Consider the following 18,692-nt stretch of genomic DNA (forward strand, 5'->3'; position numbering starts at 1 on the left):
GACTTAATATCTAAAACATGTAAAGAACTTACACAACCCAATACCAAAAGACCCCAAATAGTCCAATTAAAAAATGGGCAGAGGACCTGAATAGTCATTTCTCCAAAGACGACATCCAGATCACCAACAGACACATGAAAAGATGCTCAACATCACTAACCATCCAAACAATGCAAATCACAACCGCAATGCAGTATCACCCCACTCCTGCAAGAATGGCTAATATCAAAAACGTAAGAAACAAGTGTTAATAAGGATATGGAGAAAAAGGAGCGCTTGTGCACTGTTGGTCGAATGCAAACTGGTGCAGCCACTGTGGAAAACAGTATGGAGGTGCCTCAAAAAGTTAAAAGTAGAACTACCCTATGTCCCAATAACTCTGCTACTGGACATTTACCCAAAGAAAATGAAAACACTGATTTAAAAAAGCTATCTTCACCCCTCTGTTTACTGCAGCATTATTTAAAATAGCCAAGATACAGAAGCAGCCCAGGGTCCATCAACAAATGGTTAAAGAAGATGTGGTGTGTGTACAGAGTGGAATATTAGTCATAAAAAGAACGAAACCTTGTCATTTGCAACAACATGGATGGCTCTAGAGGGTATTATGCTAAGTGAAATAAATCTGTCAGAGAAAGACAAATACCATATGATTTCACCCATATGTGGAATTTAGGAAACAAATGAACAAAGGAAAAAAAGAGAAACAAAAAAAGCGGGCTCTTAAATACAGAGAACAAACTGGTGGTTGCCAGAGGGGAGGTGGGGGGGGGGGGGAATGGGGTGAAATTCGCGAGGAGGATTAAGAGTAAATTTACCACGATAAGGACTGATGTACAGAATTGTTGAAGCCCTCTGTTGTACACTTGAAACTAACATAACATGGTATGTTAATTACACTTGAATTAAAAAAATGGTTATACAGGGGTGCCTGGGTAGCTCAGTCAGTTGAGCGTTGGACTCTTGACATTGGCTGGGGTAATGATTTCATGGTTTTTGGGTTTAAGCCCCGTGACGGGGCTTGCTGCTGTCAGCGTGGAGCCTGCTTCGGATCCTCTGTCTCCCTCTCACTCTGCCCCTGCCCCACTCGCACTCTCTCAAAAATAAGTAGAACATTTTTAAAAATGGTTAAATAAATAGTATCACATCACATCTGAGGACCCCATACGTACATTTTCTCCCATGACCAAGAAAAGCAAGGAAATTCCTTTTCTCTGTGTCAACAATTCTGAATATTTCTCCCTATTCCAGCGCCCCCACATCCCTATCCTCTGTATCCTCAGAATTCAAAGGCAGTTTGTTGTCTCCAAGCACTTTAGTAATGCTGTTCCATTTTCTCCTAATAGAAGGATCTTTGACTTTATCTGGCAACATCTCACTGTGCCGTCACCTTTAGTGACCTAAAGTGGCCCCCTACGGGTGATTTTTCTTTGAGGACCTTGAGACTGCCTTGAAAGTTTCCAGTCATAAATCGTTACCCACTGAGAACAATTTCTCAGACTTTTCTAAATAATTACATAGACTCCAAAAGAAAACCATCCTCTACCTATGCTGTTGTGTTATCTTGTCTCCCAATTCAAAGAAAGCGCAACCTACATTTTGAAGGACTTAGAGACACTAGAAAATGAAATTACCGAACACAACTACAAGATTCAAAGGGAAGTGATCTTCGAACTGCAGGACACCATTTGTTATTTGGTGGCACCTTCTGGGAAAGCTTGATATTGCAGCTCAGCTCTGTTAAACATAAATCCCTCGCAAAAGCAAGTGGGAAAATCCTGGGGGCAGGGAAATAGTGATCATACAATAACGTGAAACCCAGAACCACGGGAGTCTGCTGTACTTGAAGCAAGCGTGTGTAAGAAGTCAGAGATCCCTGGACGGTCTACAGCTCTTCCCTCCCTGTGTATGCCAAATCCAGCGCTAAGGACAACCTATCGCTTCCTGAAGACTGTTGGTAAAAGTCCAAATCAATAGGTAGGTCAAAGAGACATGATTCATAAATGGAACAAGAACATTATACCAAAGGCTTTCACAGCACTGACGCCAATGTCATGAAGCACATCTCTGTGTATGTAATATGAATCCATGGGAAAAAAAGATCTGCTTCGCTCCGAAACCCCTCGAGTGAGCTCCTACCAAGTGGGATCAAATCCTGGCTCCACCACATGGCAACTGTGGCCAAAGCTCTTTCAGCCTCAGTTTCCCCATCTATAAAATGGGGATAATTATACTACCTACTTCCTAAAGTTGTTTTCAGGATTAAATGAGTTAAAACAAGTCAAGTGCTTAGACGGGGGATGAGCACATAGAAAGCACTCAAGGAATGTTCAACTACAGGCATCCCAATGGTATGGTAAAGCTGGCCATGCAAAGACCATGTTGGATCACATCTTTGGTTTTGTGTCTAAAGATGACAGATGAGACAATTAGGTAAAGATCATGGGCCCCAGAGTAAGAAACAATAGTGCACTGAAGAGGCAATGCAGCTCTCTTGAAGGAGGCTCATGGAATTTTTGAGACATACAATTCAATACAAGTAAAAATGCTGAGTTTTGGCAGTCATGGGTAACAACAACTCTGCAATGATGGAATCCCCTGTCTGCTCAAGGCCCTCGGCTACCTAAGGGCTTCTAACCAATTATTTAGTTTAAAAATTGTGGAACAATTTAGGCTTAGTATGATACCCAAACAAGGAAGAGAAGAAGCCCCTAACTCTGTTTTAAGGTAAAAATCTCCCTTTTGACTACTGCAAATCCTTTTTTTGGACTAAGTCAGGAATGTGGCTGAGTAAATGAAATAGCTGATTCGCTGGACCATACCCACCCCTCTACCCGTTCACATATGACATAGAAAACAAGCAAAAAAGCAGCTGAAAACAAGGGCAGGTGAAATATCTCCATGCACTCAACAAAGTTAACTTTCTTCCTATTGTTTTAATCAAAGTTCCACACTGAGCTGAATCTATCAGAGGAAGGATTGCAACCCTTCAGGTATGTTTACCTCCAGTTATAAGATGCAGAGAACAGGAGTCCAGAACAAGAGCCCCCCCCCCCACCTCCCCCTCCCCCTCCCCCCCCCCCCCCCCCCCCCCCGCCTCCCCCTCCCCCCCCCCCGCCTCCCCCTCCCCCCCCTCCCCAGAGGCAGGGCTGCCCTTTAATGAATGGCCTCTCCAGCTGCTCACTCACTATGCTTACGGACTTTACAGCTCTTGCATGTGCTGGAATTACAAGTCATTAAAAAGCCACTTTGAAAACACAATAAAGACCTTCTTCTCTGACGGCCACAGCCTTCCATCACATAAAAACCTAAGGCCAATGCTTCAACAACAGGACGTTTACTGCCAGCTCCAGACAGTTTAAGCAGGGCAAGGAACAGGGTGGGGTGGGAGGAAATGAGGCACAACAAAAGAGGGGAAGTTTCTTTTTCCTTCTTCCTTTTTTTCTTTTCAAAAGAAATTTCTGCTAAGGTGGTTTGAATTCTTTGTCCTGTATCTGAACCACCACTGGTAAAATGCTACTAGTAGAAGAGATTTCATCTCTTTCCCTCAAGAAGATTTTAACCAAGAAAACAACGTTGGTAAAACCAAAGTATCAAAGGACAGGATGATAATCTCATTCCTCACATGGCAGGTTGAAGTGCGTAACATTTTACCCAAATGCACCCTGCCCATTTTCAAGGAAAGACAGTGAAAACTTTTCACGTCTGCACTTTTAAATCACAATTAAATCTCTACAGAACAAGGCAAAAGCAACGGCAATGATAAGGAAATTACTACCAAAACCACATCTGATTATAAATACTTATTTCAGTTTTATTTTACTCTGTCCCCCTTCTTCTCTGCTATGAAGACCAAACTCCCCCATATCACAAAACATGATCAACCCAATAGATTTCTCTTCGGAAGCTGAATTAAATGAAACACAAAACCTAGGGAAATGCAGGAGGCGTGATAGATAGTTGGGCTATTTTTGTCAATTAAAGTGTAAACAAGTTCATGTAAACCACAATTATAAACTTTAAGTTGACAAGGATACAGACCACCCTTCTAGCTGCTAGCACATGTCAATCACTAGTAAGGTTACTTTCCATAAATGACCATCATGACCACAAGGTGATAATTTCCTAAACCAAGAATAGCCTTACTGTAACGGGAAATACGGAGGTCCTTGAAGGTACAATATTCTTAATGTTAACATTTATGTATATAGCAAAAACATGCTCTTACCATGTTTCCTGTATTTGCTAAATGCTCACCCGCTATAAACCACTCCCTCTGTCTCCCTGCAACTCTTTAATTCTGTCGGGAAAAATCACCAATGGATTTTCATGTGACCATATTAAATTTCTTTAGAAAAGAACAAACATTTCGGGAATTGCAAAATGTATTTAAAAACGACTCTGTGTAACATTAATAACAATCCACAGAGAAGTCATTTCTTAGGACGTCTTCCTTTAATAGTAGCAGCAATAAAACAAACAAGCAAGAGCCTACCTAATACAGTGCTAGGTATGTCCTTGTCCTTTACCTATTTGAAGTAAAAAGCTGAAAGATCCTGGGACACTTTTTGGCTTAACTTTTGATTTAAAGCTTTGATTTAAAGCCCTCTAATTTTCCAGTCACCGTGTAACAAATGCGTACCAATATCAAGGACATATACCTTCTCAAAACAAATTTCAGAGCAACATGACCTAGTATTTTTGCCCCTTTAAAACATATAACCCAACTCTTGAACAAGGACACTAGAGTTCTACAGTATTTCTGAATATCAAAAAATCTCTTTCAAAGCTGTATGTTATAAAGGTTGCCAAAAGCTACATCACACATATCATAGTTAACTAGTATTTTTTGGTTAATATGCTCATAGGTGCTCTACCGTTTTCACAATAATCCTACATAGTAAATACTATCATGATCTCCACCTTACAAGAGAATTAACTAAAATACAGAAGGTTAAAACATTTGCTTAAGATCACGGGAGGAGCTGGGCTTCAAACCACAGCCTGTCTGTCACCACACTACAAACTCCTAATTATTTGCTCACTTGACTACCTACCTACCTGGCCTGCCTAACCAATTAACAAATAAGTGATCCTTCAAAAACGACATGTAGGAATACAAAGCATGGATGTACTTCTACTTTTCTATGCGAAGTATATAAAAATCTTAACCAAGAGGAACCATATGAATCAACAATCTAAGTAAGCTTCCAGTAATCAGTAATAGCACTGATTTTATTTTTATGGAAAAGCTTCTTTAAAAAGTTCTTCCTTTTAGGGACGCCTTGGTGGCTCAGTCAGTTAAGCATGTGACTTTGGCCCAGGTCATGATCTCACAGTTCATGGGTTTGAGCCCTACATCAGGCTCTGTGCTGACAGCTCAGAGCCTGGAGCCTGCTTCAGATTCTGTGTCTCTTCTCTCCCTGCCGTTCCCCTGCTCACACTCTGTCTCCCTCTTTCTCAAAAATAAATAAATTATTTTTTAAAAAATTTTTTAAGTTCTTCCTTTTACTGTAACTAACCTGCACCCAGGTAAGATGTTTACAAGCTTACCAGGTAAATAATCTTTTCTTCCCAGCCCTTCCTAATTCTTCATACTCTTCCAATTTCTTTTTGTCTCTTTCTTCTGTTTCAAAGACCATGATCTCTGCCCATTGTGCCTAAAATTACCCACGACCCTATCTGCCATAAATGAACACAAATCTGGTTCATATTCAAATAATAAAGCTGGAAAGGATGTTAGAGAGATCAGCTCATCTTACCACACTTACTCAGATACAGACATACTCACCACCAGGATATTACAGTATGCCCACTGAAGTCGGGCCTGTCCCAAGCTATCAAATCTGTTACTGGCCAAGGGAAAATCTGGGCTCCTCACTGCTCTCCCTTACAATTGTCTCCCATTCCTTCTGTCTTGCCCACAGTGGGAACACCAGGTAGGAAGAAGGCCAGACAAAGGTGATCTCTACTATTGCATACAGGGAACTTTAGCACCTCCCTTCCCCTCCCTCCCTCCACCACTCTCCCCTTATCTTCTTTGTTCACAGAAAGGTCTTTTGAGTCATGGCTTATTTGGAACGACTTTCATCAATTTTCTTTGGCTCCACCACCTGCATTTAGAGAATCAAACCAACAACAGCAACAATAAAAGCACTACTACCAGAACACTGATAAAGAAAGGGTATCTGTTGGGTTTTATACCCAAATAATATCCAAAAGCCTTTAGAGACTTTCTCTATAATGATGTGCAGAACCCGTTACAAAAACTCCTGTAACAATTACTGGATGTGTGATTCTCCTATGTCATGAATTGTTGTGAAAATTTGCTCCCTACTGTAAGGAATTAAGATTCTAACTCTTTACTCCAAAAGATTTTTCAAATTATGGCTTAGGATTAATACACCAAGTTGAACATGAAGTTTATGAAAAGAAAAGTCATATCTTATAAATCATATAGAAAAGGGAGGGAGCAAGAGACAAATAAAAACAAAAATGCACAGAGTTATCTAAGGACGATGATCATCTGGGACAATTTCATGTAGAAAGAGGTTTGCTTTAGGAATGTCGTTTAATCAGCTAACGTTCAAGAAAGATGCCTTTCTGACCATAACCTACTATAAGAAACACACACAGCCTATGAAATAGAATTTTTACAAACCATTATTCACCCATGCTGATTACAACGTATTCTGATTTTTTGTAAACACTGGTGACGACATGCTAAAATGGTTTCGTGGCTCACCACTGAATCCTAAGCCACAACTGGAAAACCTCCGTTCAGAGAAGAGTCACAACACGTCAGAATACAGAAAGACTAAGTGGCTAAACCTGACAATCTTGATAGACTAATCACACCCCAAGAGGATCAATGGACATCTTAGGGTGATTTGAAATAAAAGTCAAACATACAAAAAAACTTTCCAAGTAACACGTAGTTGAGAACAAGTTTTGTACTAAGAGGAGCCAAAGTCCGCCTGGGTGGCTCAGTCGGTTGAGTGCTGGACTTCTGGTTTTGGCTCAGGTCACGATCTCACAGTTTCATGGGTTCAAGCCCTGCGTCTAGGCTCTGCACTGGCAGCTCGGAGCCTGCTTGGGATTCTCTCACTCTCCCTCTCTTTCTGCCCCTCCCCTGCTTGTGCTGTCTCTCTTTCAAAATAAATGAATAAACTTAAAAAAAAAAAAAAAAAGAGGACCCTAAGTAAAAAGCACAAGAGGAAAAATAAATGCTTGACGTGTTGGCACAAACCCATTAGTTCTCATTGGTTCAATAAACTATTGCTCTAAAACATTTACCAAACACTGGAACAAATTACCCCAATATCTTGTATTTTATATGCTACCGTGCTCCTAATTTGATCTTCTATTACAATTTCAAGATTAGCTATGGAGGGTAGTGGGGAAGGAAGTAGCTCTGGACAACAGGAGATCGGTTGTGACTCCACGTTGCCACCCTGGCTGCCCTACTACCCAGCGCAAATGCAGAACACAGAATCTGCTACGAAGTCCCTCCACCTCTGCCAGCACTCGAATTAGGAACATGTGTATGGTGAGCCCGTGGGACAGAAAGAGAAATAGTCTCAAATTGCCAGCAATTTTTAGCCAGACATCTTCCTTGACCATTGTCTAGAAATACTGACAAGCCAAAGTAAGGAGATTATTTGGACTGGTCAGGACTAATAAGTAACTTAAAAGGGCTAAAGATTGTTTTAAAAAAAAGGGGGAATTTGACTTCAAAGTAAATAACGTTCATTCTCTAGAACTGGAATGGAATACTGTTTCAAATACTAATAGTTCTGTCACTGGAAGCATAAGATTTCTTATACTGGCGAGAAGTTAGAATAGATAGCGTGAAACCCCCTTCCAACTCTGAGAAATCTGCAATTGTAGGTTTAAATCTCAACATCAGGTAACATTTTGGAGGGGCGTGAAATGGTCAGATGGTCTTTTAGGCATCCACAAAAGTTAATCCCACCCATCAGCAAAAACAAAGATCACATACCCTGACCATGGCCCCAAAGGAAGAGAAAAAAAAAAAAAATTAAGTGGTTCTTTTTCAAAATACCACCACCGGCTTTCACAAGCACAAATATGTGTCAAATTTTACCAAATTATACATTTTAAATCTATACGGTATGTCGTTATATCGATTTTGCCTCCAGAAAACTTCTTAAAAATACTATACCAGCTTCTCATCTCTGTAAACAAATTACTTCACAGCATTGATCAAAAAGATCAACGTTATAGCTGCATCCCAATATTTTCTAAATTTGTCTTTTAAATTTATTTTCTCATATATTCAAGTTTTATCGCATTCTTCTCACTTTCCTAAATCAGCAATCATGGAAAAGCACAGTAACTAAGTGCCAAGGAGCATCTCAATTTTCCTGCTGCTATTCAACACAGCCCATTATTACACTACGGAACGTATCTTTCCTTTAACAATTTCCATCACAGTCCAAATGTCTGCCGATTCTTTAATGATTTCATTTCCTTCTTTCCATTAGTTAAGGAAATTCATCTCTAGGCCCATCCATGCTACCATTTCACGGGTCGGCTGTCAGTTTCTTCCCTCATCCTTTATCCTACAGCCATCTGAAATAAGATCTGAAGGCTAACATGGGAAAGGAGGGAAACCAACAAGACTACTCACGTCAGATTTGGAGGACATGTTCTCCTCCACGTCAGAATCGTTGGGATCCACGATATCATCAAATGGTGGCAGAGTCGATTTCTTCTTCTCTGATGTCTCACTTTCGATTTTGACCTTTCCCATCTTGACATGAGATTTATCTTTTATCTGTTTTTTGTCAGCAGAACAAGTGAGTATCAGCGGTGGTGCGCTAGAAAAACTTTTAAATAAAGCCTCTGAGCTACTCTTTTTCCTTTTTTTGGCTGAGAGTTCTTCGGAATCTGCAATGGGGGGCCTTTTACTAGGAGCCTTCTTGTCTTGCTGCCCACTGGTGATCGTGAGTAAGTTACTGTCTGGTTTTGGCTCTTTTGACATGGGTTTCGGTTCCTTGAAGGCCATCTTAGGAACTATTTTTTCTTCTTTCAGTGGTTTATTTTCTTTGGGTTTCTTAGAGGATTCTTTGGAAGATTTGTTGTGATCCCTGGAAGGTTCTTTGAAGGCACTTTTATGTTCTCTGGAGTCTTTAGAAGGTTTTTCCTTGTGCTCCTTCATTAACTTGTGAGGCTTTGAAAAACTGGTGCTGCTGCTGCTGCTGCTGCTACTGCTGCTGCTGCTGCTGCTGCTGCTGCTGCTACAGCTGCTGCTGCTGCTGCTACTGCTGCTGCTGCTGCTGCTGCTACAGCTGCTGCTGCTGCTGCTGCTGGTATGAATGCTCCTGTTCGGGTCCTGCAGAAAGGGGAGAAGAGAACGCAACTCAGAGCTCCGGAGCAACGCGGAGTCGCCAGCCGGCTCCCCCGCGCGTTGCATCCACATACAAGGATCCTTCTTTGATCGCTCTCGAATGCATTTTCTTAGACACCAATCAGCACAGTGCAACAGGTGGGGACAGGGTGTGTGAGGAACACAGGGAACGAGGGCCACTGTGATCAAGGGGTTTAACGAGGCCAGCTGCTCTCCTAATCACGAGAAGCATGGCGTTCTAAACATTTCGGTTGGACAAATGTTCGCGGAACGCCTGTTCTAGGAGACACAAGGAAGGATGGCACATGGCCCCGACTCTTAGGAACTGCGACGTATCTAGGAGTCATGGTTGTTCCAAGAGCCACCAACGATGTGCTATGACCACAAATGGAAGGCGGCCATTGGTTCTGTTGGGGGTGTGGGAGAAGAATCGTTCAGAAATCTATAGAGAAGAAATGCCTGAATTAGATCCTCCAGGATAAGCAGGGCGTTACTAGGAAGGGAAGAATGAGAAAGGACTTGGGAGACCAGCGACTAGAGTGAAGTACGACAAGGAGGGATGAAAGATGAAACTGTATTTGGGGAACAGCATCCAGCTACGGCAAAGATCGAGGACAAGGCAGAAAAAATAGCCCAGTGTCGCATGGTGAGGCCAGATAATATTAAATCTCAAATGGCTTTTTAATATCAAGAATCACAAGACCCAAACAAGAAAGAAAAGAATTCTCAATTTGAGATAAAAAGCAATTTTTTTTTTGCTGCCCAAATTTCATGGGAGTGTCATTTCATTAGGAAGTGTCTCCCATCCACTAGCAAAGAAAAGAGAAATCCAACAGAACAAACATGTCACCAAATAGTCATCAAATGGACTGAAAAGTCTTTAGCCAATTACTATTGTGCAATCACGAGGAAAGAGTTCACGACTGCCTATTCCATTGTAAATGTGCTGTTTATCTTTTCAATGATATAAGTACCTCAGTATATATGGCCTACACAAAACCTTTCTATTTAGGAACAAAATTTAAATTCATACTTAACACATTTGTGACCCTCTACCATTAATAGTAAGACTAGGACACAGAAGTAGATCCTGGACTTGTAAAAATCTACACCCATACGATAAAAGAGAAGCTCTTTCTTGCTTACTTCCACCTTCTAATGGAACTAATGGCAAATACATGTCCAAATTTTCAACCGGAATTTACATCTCAAGGCTTGCTTGTTCTGCTGCATCTCTAACTCACTCAAAGTCAATGATCTGTACATCAATCCTGTGTCCCTTAAATATCTAGCAGAATTGAAAAGACAGTTGGGCAGGGGCTACGCTTTTCACTAAAACAGTCAATCTACCTATAGGGTCTACGTAAGAAGAAAAGAGAAAAGCATGTATATGAATAACTATCATAGAGTAATACTCGGGGCGCTTGGGTGGCTGAGTTGGTTAAGCCTCTGACTCTTGATTTCGGCTCAGGTCACAATCTCCTGGTTTAGGGGTTTGAGCCTCACATCAGGCTCTGTGCTGACAGCATAGAGCCTGCTGGGGATTCTCTCTCCCTGACCCCCCTCTCTCCCCCTCCCCTGTTCACTGTCTCTCTCTCTGTCTCTCAAAAATAAATAAATAAACATTAATAAAAATAGGAAAAAAAAAGAAAGTAATAGTCACTATAAAGGAAATGATCAACAAAACTAAAAGGTAACCTGTGAAATGGGAGAAGATATTTGCAAATGACATATGTGATTAAGGGTTAGTATCCAAAATCTATGAAGAACTTATAAAACCCAACACCCCCCCCCAAAATAATAATTCAGTTAAAAAATATGTAGAAGACATGAATAGACATACAAATGGCCAGTAGACACATGAAAAGATGGTCAACACCACTCATCTTCAGGGAAATGCAAATCAAAACTACAACGAGGTATCACCTCACACCTGTCAGAATGGCTAAAATTAATAGCACAGGAAACAACAAGTTGGCAAGGATGTCGAGAAAGGAGAACCCTCTTGCACTGTTGGTGGGAATGCAAACTGGTGCAGCCACAGTGGAAAACAGTATGGAGGTTCCTCAAAAAAGTAAAAATAGAACTACCCTATGACCCAGCAATTGCACTACTAGGTATTTGCCCGAGGATATAAAAATACAGATTCGAAGGGACTCATGCACTCCGATGTTTACAGCAGCATTATCAACAACAGCCAAATGATGGAAAAAGCCCCAATGTTCACCAGCTGACGAATGGATAAAGAAGATGTGCTGTGTATATATACACACACAATTGAATATTACTCAGCCATAAAAAAGAATGAAATCTTGTCATTTGCGACAATGAGGACGGAGCTAGAGAGGATAGCGCTAAACAAAATAAGTCAGTCAGAGAAAGACAAATATCGTATGATTTCACTCATACGTGGAATTTAAGAAACAAAACAAATGAACATAAGGGTGGGGGGGGGAAGAGAGACAAACCAAGAAACAAACTCTTAACTATAAAGAACAAACTGATGGTTACCAGAAGGGAGGTAGATGGGGGGTATTAAGGAGGGCACCCGGGGGAGTCTGGGTGGCTCAGTCGGTTAAACGTTCGACTTTGGCTTAGGTCATAATCTCATGTTTCGGGAGTTTGAGCCCCACATCGGGCTCTGTGCTGACAGCTCACAGCCTGGAGCCTGCTTTGGATTCTGTGTCTCCCCCTCTCTCTGCCCCTCCCCCACTCATGCTCTGTCTCTGTCTCTCAAAAATAAATAAAAGATAAAAAAAAAATTTTTTTTTAAAAAGGAGGGCACCTGTTGTGAGGAGCACCAGGTGTTGTATGGAAGCGATGAATCACTAAATTCTACACCTGAAACTAATATTACACTGCATGTTAACGAACTGTAATTTAAATAAAAACTTGAGGAAAAATACTTAAAATGAAAAATTACTGTTCTATGTTAGTGGACTATACATTTTTTTCTTACAATTTTTTCCTTATTTGTCGACAATAACAACACCAAAATGACATATACCAATCATTTCCATTTATTTTTCTCAAGTGAGCATTTGGTCTCAAAGTTCTAAAATGGATAAAGTTACTATGCAAAGACGTGTTTTATGCATCAAATTAGATGATTCCTTACAAAACATCTCTATCTGAGATTTACAAGCAGAATGCTAAAGATAGTATTCATATTACTGAAACTACATTATTTTATAAATTCTATTACAAGACATTTCCTGGCATGTTAAGCAATACTATGAATAATTAAAATAAAGTATAATGGGAAAACTAAATTAAGGAAGAACATTTGAAATCTAATATCCTTCAGTTTTTTTTTTAATTGGTTTGTTGACTCACTGAATTTTGGCAATTTGCAACCAGTATTCTAATTATGGCTCTAGAACACCCAAGCATTGTTGCTCAATATTTAACCTTCATGGAGTATTATACATAGGTTTATAAATGTGACTTTTTAAAACACACAGATTTTTACCTACCAACATACTTTTTTTTTTTTAATGTTTGTTTATTTCTGAAAGAGAGAGAGAGAGAGCAGAAGCAGGAGAGGGGCAGAGAGAGAGGGAGACACAGAATCCAAAGCAGGCTCCAGGCTCTAAGCTGTCAGCACAAAGGCCCGATGCAGGGCTCGAACTCATGAACCATGAGATTATGACTTAAGCCAAAGCCAGACACTTAACAGACTGAGCCACCCAGGTGCCCCTACCTACCAACATACTTTCTAATATTAAGCATTAAAAAATAGTAAATTTCAGTATTAAAAAAAAACAAAAAACTTCTACGGGGCTCCTTCCATGATTTATTTCTAAAACCCTTTTGAGGGACAAACTAGAATTCTTAATGCAAAGTACACAGTGGTATAGAACACAGACTCTTGTGTCACAGAAAGTTTAGACTCCTTTCTTAATCACAAACATATGATTTTAAGTATAAAACTCCAGAAATGTTATAACTTTTTGCTCCCACACTGGCCTAGGTATTTAATGCCCAGCTTTTCACCAACCCAACAAATCTTCATAGAAGCAAGCTACTCTCGCTCCTGCCCCTTTACAAAAAGCTTCCTTTAAATTATGACGACTGTGGGGCGCCTGGGTGGCGCAGTCGGTTAAGCGTCCGACTTCAGCCAGGTCACCATCTCGCAGTCCGTGAGTTCGAGCCCCGCATCGGGCTCTGGGCTGATGGCTCAGAGCCTGGAGCCTGTTTCCGATTCTGTGTCTCCCTCTCTCTCTGCCCCTCCCCCGTTCATGCTCTGTCTCTCTCTGTCCCAAAAATAAATAAAAAACGTTGAAAAAAGAAAAAAAATTAAAAAAAAAATAAATTATGACAACTGCAAGGTAAAAAGAAACACAGTCCATAACAACACCCCAGATAAATAAAAATTTAGAAAATAGGGGCGCCTGGGTGGCGCAGTCGGTTAAGTGTCCGACTTCAGCCAGGTCACGATCTCACGGTCCGTGAGTTCGAGCCCCGCGTCGGGCTCTGGGCTGATGGCTCAGAGCCTGGAGCCTGTTTCCGATTCTGTGTCTCCCTCTCTCTCTGCCCCTCCCCTGTTCATGCTCTGTCTCTCTCTGTCCCAAAAATAAGTAAAAACGTTGAAAAAAAAAATTTAGAAAATAAAAAAAAAAGGTGAAAGAATGGTTCCTATTATATAGACTACATTTTCTCTGTCCTGGGTCTGTGATAAATGGCAAAGTTCAGATGTATTGCCACCTCTCTAGTCACACATGCAATAAATGTAAAACCGAGGCTTAGATACAAAGTGAGGAATTGTTACTGACACAGAATAAAAGCTTGAACTGATTCTCAGCCTATCTACCCCACACATATCGGAGATCAAGTCACTGTTTTTTAAAAATTTTTACTCAACTATTAACCTTAAGTGCCGCTAAGCAGAACAGACTAATTACCATTCAATGGGAGGTTTACACATGTCGTATAATTCAAATTTTCTTTGCCTAAAGCTCATTAGGACAAAATGAATATCAATATTAGGGAGAATAAGTGTGCATAATTCAGATATCAAATATTTAAGGCAAACGACTATCTAAACAAACATGTGCATATTTGCACTAACTTTACTACCTATGAATATAGGGTACAATATTGTTTTTCAGCCTCTCAGATTCTACTGAATGCTTCCTTGTTTTAATTTTCTGGAACAGGATCGGTCCTTTTAATACATAATCTCTTCTAATACACTTGTCAGCAACTCTAGTAGATAGCTTAAGAAAAGGTATTAGCTACTGGACAAAAATAAGGTTTTCTGATTATATGTGGCTTTCAATTGCTGTGTTATCCTCACCACGTCTTCTTCCTAGTACCACTGATAATGCAAAGCTGATTCTTTCTCCAGCTCCTGTCTCTCCTTTTTACCTATGCTCCTATTTTCCGTCTCTGTCCCAATTCGACTGGCTTCCGCATTGCACAAGATGTTTAGATTCGTATCTTTGTTCGGTGAAATTTGCATACAGACAAATAAACTCCCTCAGAAGAGTTTTATTTATCCCAACGCAAAAATTTCTCCTTTAAAAGTTGATTTGTCCACAGTGCATCTGAAAAGGATACTCCCTGGAAATTATAATAGAGTCCAAGAGTTTATGCATATGAAAAGCTAGGTAAAACACTCAAAGGTAGGTTTCAAACTAAAAATCTCTCTGTAATGCCACTAAAGCATGACAAATGGGGGGCACCTGGGTGGCTCAGTCAGTTCAGCATCTGACTCTCAGTTTCGGCTCAGGTCACGATCTCGTGGTTTCCTGAGGTCAAGCCTCACGTCAAACCTGACAGTACAGAACCTGCTTGGGATTCTCTCTCTCTCCCTCCCTCCCTCTCTCCCTCTCTCTCTCTCTCTGCCCCTCCCCCCACTCGTGCTATCTCTCTCTCAAAATAAATAACTTAAGAAAAAAATTTTTTAAAAACCCACGACAAATGGCACAGGAGTGAAATACCATCTGAAACTATGAATCAAGTATAAAAATCCAGGATTGTGGGGAAAGAGGGGACCTTAAATTTGACTCACCTCCCCCAACTTTCATCTCAAATGCAACCCATTTGCCTTCTTGAACCAGTCAGCTCTGGGAACCAGCTGGCAGTGAATGGGGCCTGAAGAATGTGGCCATGGGATTATGGGCATCTCGAAAGAGGACTGATATGGGGCTTGCTCTGCTCTGGGCTCTAAGCAAGACACAGAAGAGTTCCCACACAAAACTGCACAAGGACTGCCAGCCCCCCGCTCCGCCCCAAAGGTGTTCAGGAGACACTCAACAGGAGGGAGAGTCCCCTCTACTCCTGAGGCTGGAGATGCAAAGAGGCCAGGAGGCAGGCACAGGGTCGTCCAGGTGCATACACATGAAATGCACAACATGCCTACCTCTCATCAGTTATAGGATTATAAAAACATAAGGTCTCTTAATAACAACCTGAACCCCAACGCACACATAAATAACATATCTACAGTAGGCGAGAATAGGACCTAGCAGATCTAGAGAACAGACCTAGAGAACAGACCTAGCAGATCTTCTGAAGGACAAAGATGAAACACTGAGGTCAAAAATGGTACGATTACTTCAGAAGAGGCATACCGAGAACGGACAATAATTTCTATGGGTTTAAAATATTATCTAAACTAAACTTTAAAAACAAAACCCTCCAAGTTGAATAATTCAGTAGATAAAGGAGAAGACAGACTCTTCAGTGGTGGCGTGAACGATCAACTGGAAGAAATCTCAAAGCATAAGGATACAAAGAGATGTAAGTCATTAATGGAAAAGAGAAGAAGCCTGAAGAACAGATTGAGGAGCCCTAAGTGACGTACCAACGTTCCGGAAGAGTCTCTGGAAGGAGGAAAAGGAAGAGATGGGAGAGAGGCAATAGTTGAAGGAATATGGAAGAAAAGGAAAGGCTGAATTGTGACCTCAAAGTGCTCTTCAAGATCCCGGCAGGACTAGTAAGAGAAAAAAGACACACTCAAGAATATCACACTAAAATTCCTCAACTTTAAGAATAGAAAGAAAACTTTACAAGTTGCCAGAAAGAATAATTACTTAAAACTAAAAAGGGATGAAATTACATGGCACTTTTCATTTCTGACAGTAGAACTGGGAAGAACAAACAGTAAAATTAAGACTGCTGAGGGAAAAAGCAGCACAACCCAAACATCCTACACACACGGTCGGTGTGAAAGAAGTGTTTGCCGAAATTTAAGGATTCAAAGAGCACATCACCCACTGCCCCATCTAAGGAAAGGACTTGAGAAGGGACTTTAACCAAACAGTAACTAAATTAGAAACGAGACCTGTTATGTGTGGGAAGGTGGAGAGGAGACAGAAGTGTAATGTACTTTGCCTTCTACACAGAATTAAATCTAAATGGATAATCAACTATCTGGAATATGTAATAGAAGTGAAGTGCTCCGTGTGAATTCCTGAAACACACACCAAAAAAGGCTAACAAAACTCTGGATCTGAAAAATCAAATTCTCTCTGTAGAAACTTGGGAAAGTTAGAGAAGGATGGAGTGTCGAGGTGAGGGAAAGTGTTGGTATCATTTTTACATGGGAAAGCAGGAAAAACATTGGATTACAAACCATTGAAAGGGAAGGTGGCCAATAATGAAATGGAAAAGTACAGCACTGCCACACAAACAGGGGGAAACTGGGAAATGAGTATCAACTTGAAAATGAAAGCAAAATTCAGAAAAATGGAAAAAAGTCACAAATATAAATAATGAGCAAGGCGAAAAGTAATAAAATCCACTATTACAGAATAAAAAAAGGAAGCTGAATTCTCTCACTAAAAGACAGACTGGGCAAAAAGTGGGCATACACAGACTGGTCACAAGAAACACAACATCTAACAACGGAGAAAAGTTTAAGATGAAAAGGAACGGGCCAAGAACTATCCGCTAACTGACCCGAAAAGAAAGCATGAGCGCCACATTCATATTACACAGTGCAGACCTCAAGGTCAAGAAGACGAGACAGCATAAACAATTTAAAAGCTAAGTTTTGTTAGGGGCGCCTGGATGGATCAGTTGGTTAAGCTTCCAACTCTTGATCTCAGTTCAGGTCTTGATCTCAGGCTCATGAGTTAAAGTCTCACGTTGGGCTCCACACTGGGTGTGGAGCCTACTTAAAAAAATAAATAAATAAAATAAAAAATGAAAGCGAGGTGATATATAGCAAAAAGTATTGAATATCTAAGAGAAACTTGAAGGGGTGCCTGGGTGGCTAAGTCAGTCGAGAGTTCAACTTCAGCTCAGGTCATGATCTCACAGCTCATGGGTTCAGGCCCCGCATAGGGCTCTGTGCTGACAGCTCAGGGCCAGAAGACTGCTTCAGATTCTGTGCCCCCCCCCCACCTGTCCCTCCCCTGTTTGCACTCTCTCTCAGAAAAAAAAAAAAATTTTAACATTAAAAAATACATATTAAAAAAAAGAGAAACTTGAACAACATTTCATTGAAATGAGAAATCCATACATCTTTGTCAGAAACGGGCAGATTTAATGAAATGAGAATAAACAGCGAAGTTGGCTAAAACAACCCATAAATTTAATAATTACATATAAAACTTTTTATCTCATGCATAAAGTTTATAGTTTTTTTTTTAAATTTTTTAATGTTTGTTTATTTTTGAGAGGCAGAGAGAGACAGAGCAGAGTGGGGAGAGTGGAAGAGGGAGAGAGGGAGACACAGAGTCTGAAGCAGGCTCCAGGCTCTGAGCTGTCAGCACCGAGCCTGACATGGGGCTCAAAACCACGAACCATGAGATCATGGCTTGAGCCAAAGTTGGACGCTGGACCGACTGAGCCACCCAGACGCCCCCTACAGTTTTAAATGAGCCCATGAAACAATGAAAAAATCAATCATAAAGGTATCATAAAATGAACTTTAAAATAATCTTTTTAAAATGCTTGGGTGCCCGGGTGGCTCAGTCGGTTAAGCGTCCGACTTCAGCTCAGGTCATGATCTCACGGTCTGTGAGTTCGAGCCCCGCGTCGGGCTCTGTGCTGACAGCTCAGAGCCTGGAGCCTGCTTCTGATTCTGTGTCTCCCCCTCTCTCTGCCCCTCCTCTGCTCATGCTCTGTCTCTGTCTCAAAAATAAATAAAAACATTAAAAAAAATTTTTTTTTCTTAATGCTTAAATAAGGGCACCTGGGTGGCTCAGTCAGTTAAGCTTCTGACTCTTGGTTGTGACTCAGGTCATGATCTCACAGTTCAGGAGTACAAGTCCCTCCCCTCTCTCTCCCCCTCTTTCAGAATAAATAAACTTTAAAAAAAATTAAAAAATAAAATGCCTGAATAGATTATACTGAATAAAGTTCT

At 40.8% G+C, this 18,692-nt stretch overlaps 1 protein-coding gene across 2 annotated transcripts in view; it reads right to left on the reverse strand.

Moving 5' to 3' along the window:
- MLLT3 (MLLT3 super elongation complex subunit) overlaps positions 1-18,692 on the reverse strand; it is a 289,433-nt gene that overhangs the window by 68,259 nt on the left and 202,482 nt on the right. For both annotated transcript variants that reach the window (XM_045043401.1, XM_023242352.2), the window contains exon 5: positions 8,654-9,358. In XM_045043401.1, coding sequence (XP_044899336.1) covers positions 8,654-9,358 — 705 coding nt within the window. The remainder of the gene's footprint in view (positions 1-8,653; positions 9,359-18,692) is intronic.

This window comes from Felis catus, chromosome D4, assembly GCF_018350175.1.
Source record: "Felis catus isolate Fca126 chromosome D4, F.catus_Fca126_mat1.0, whole genome shotgun sequence".
NCBI classification, from domain to species: Eukaryota; Metazoa; Chordata; class Mammalia; order Carnivora; family Felidae; genus Felis; species Felis catus.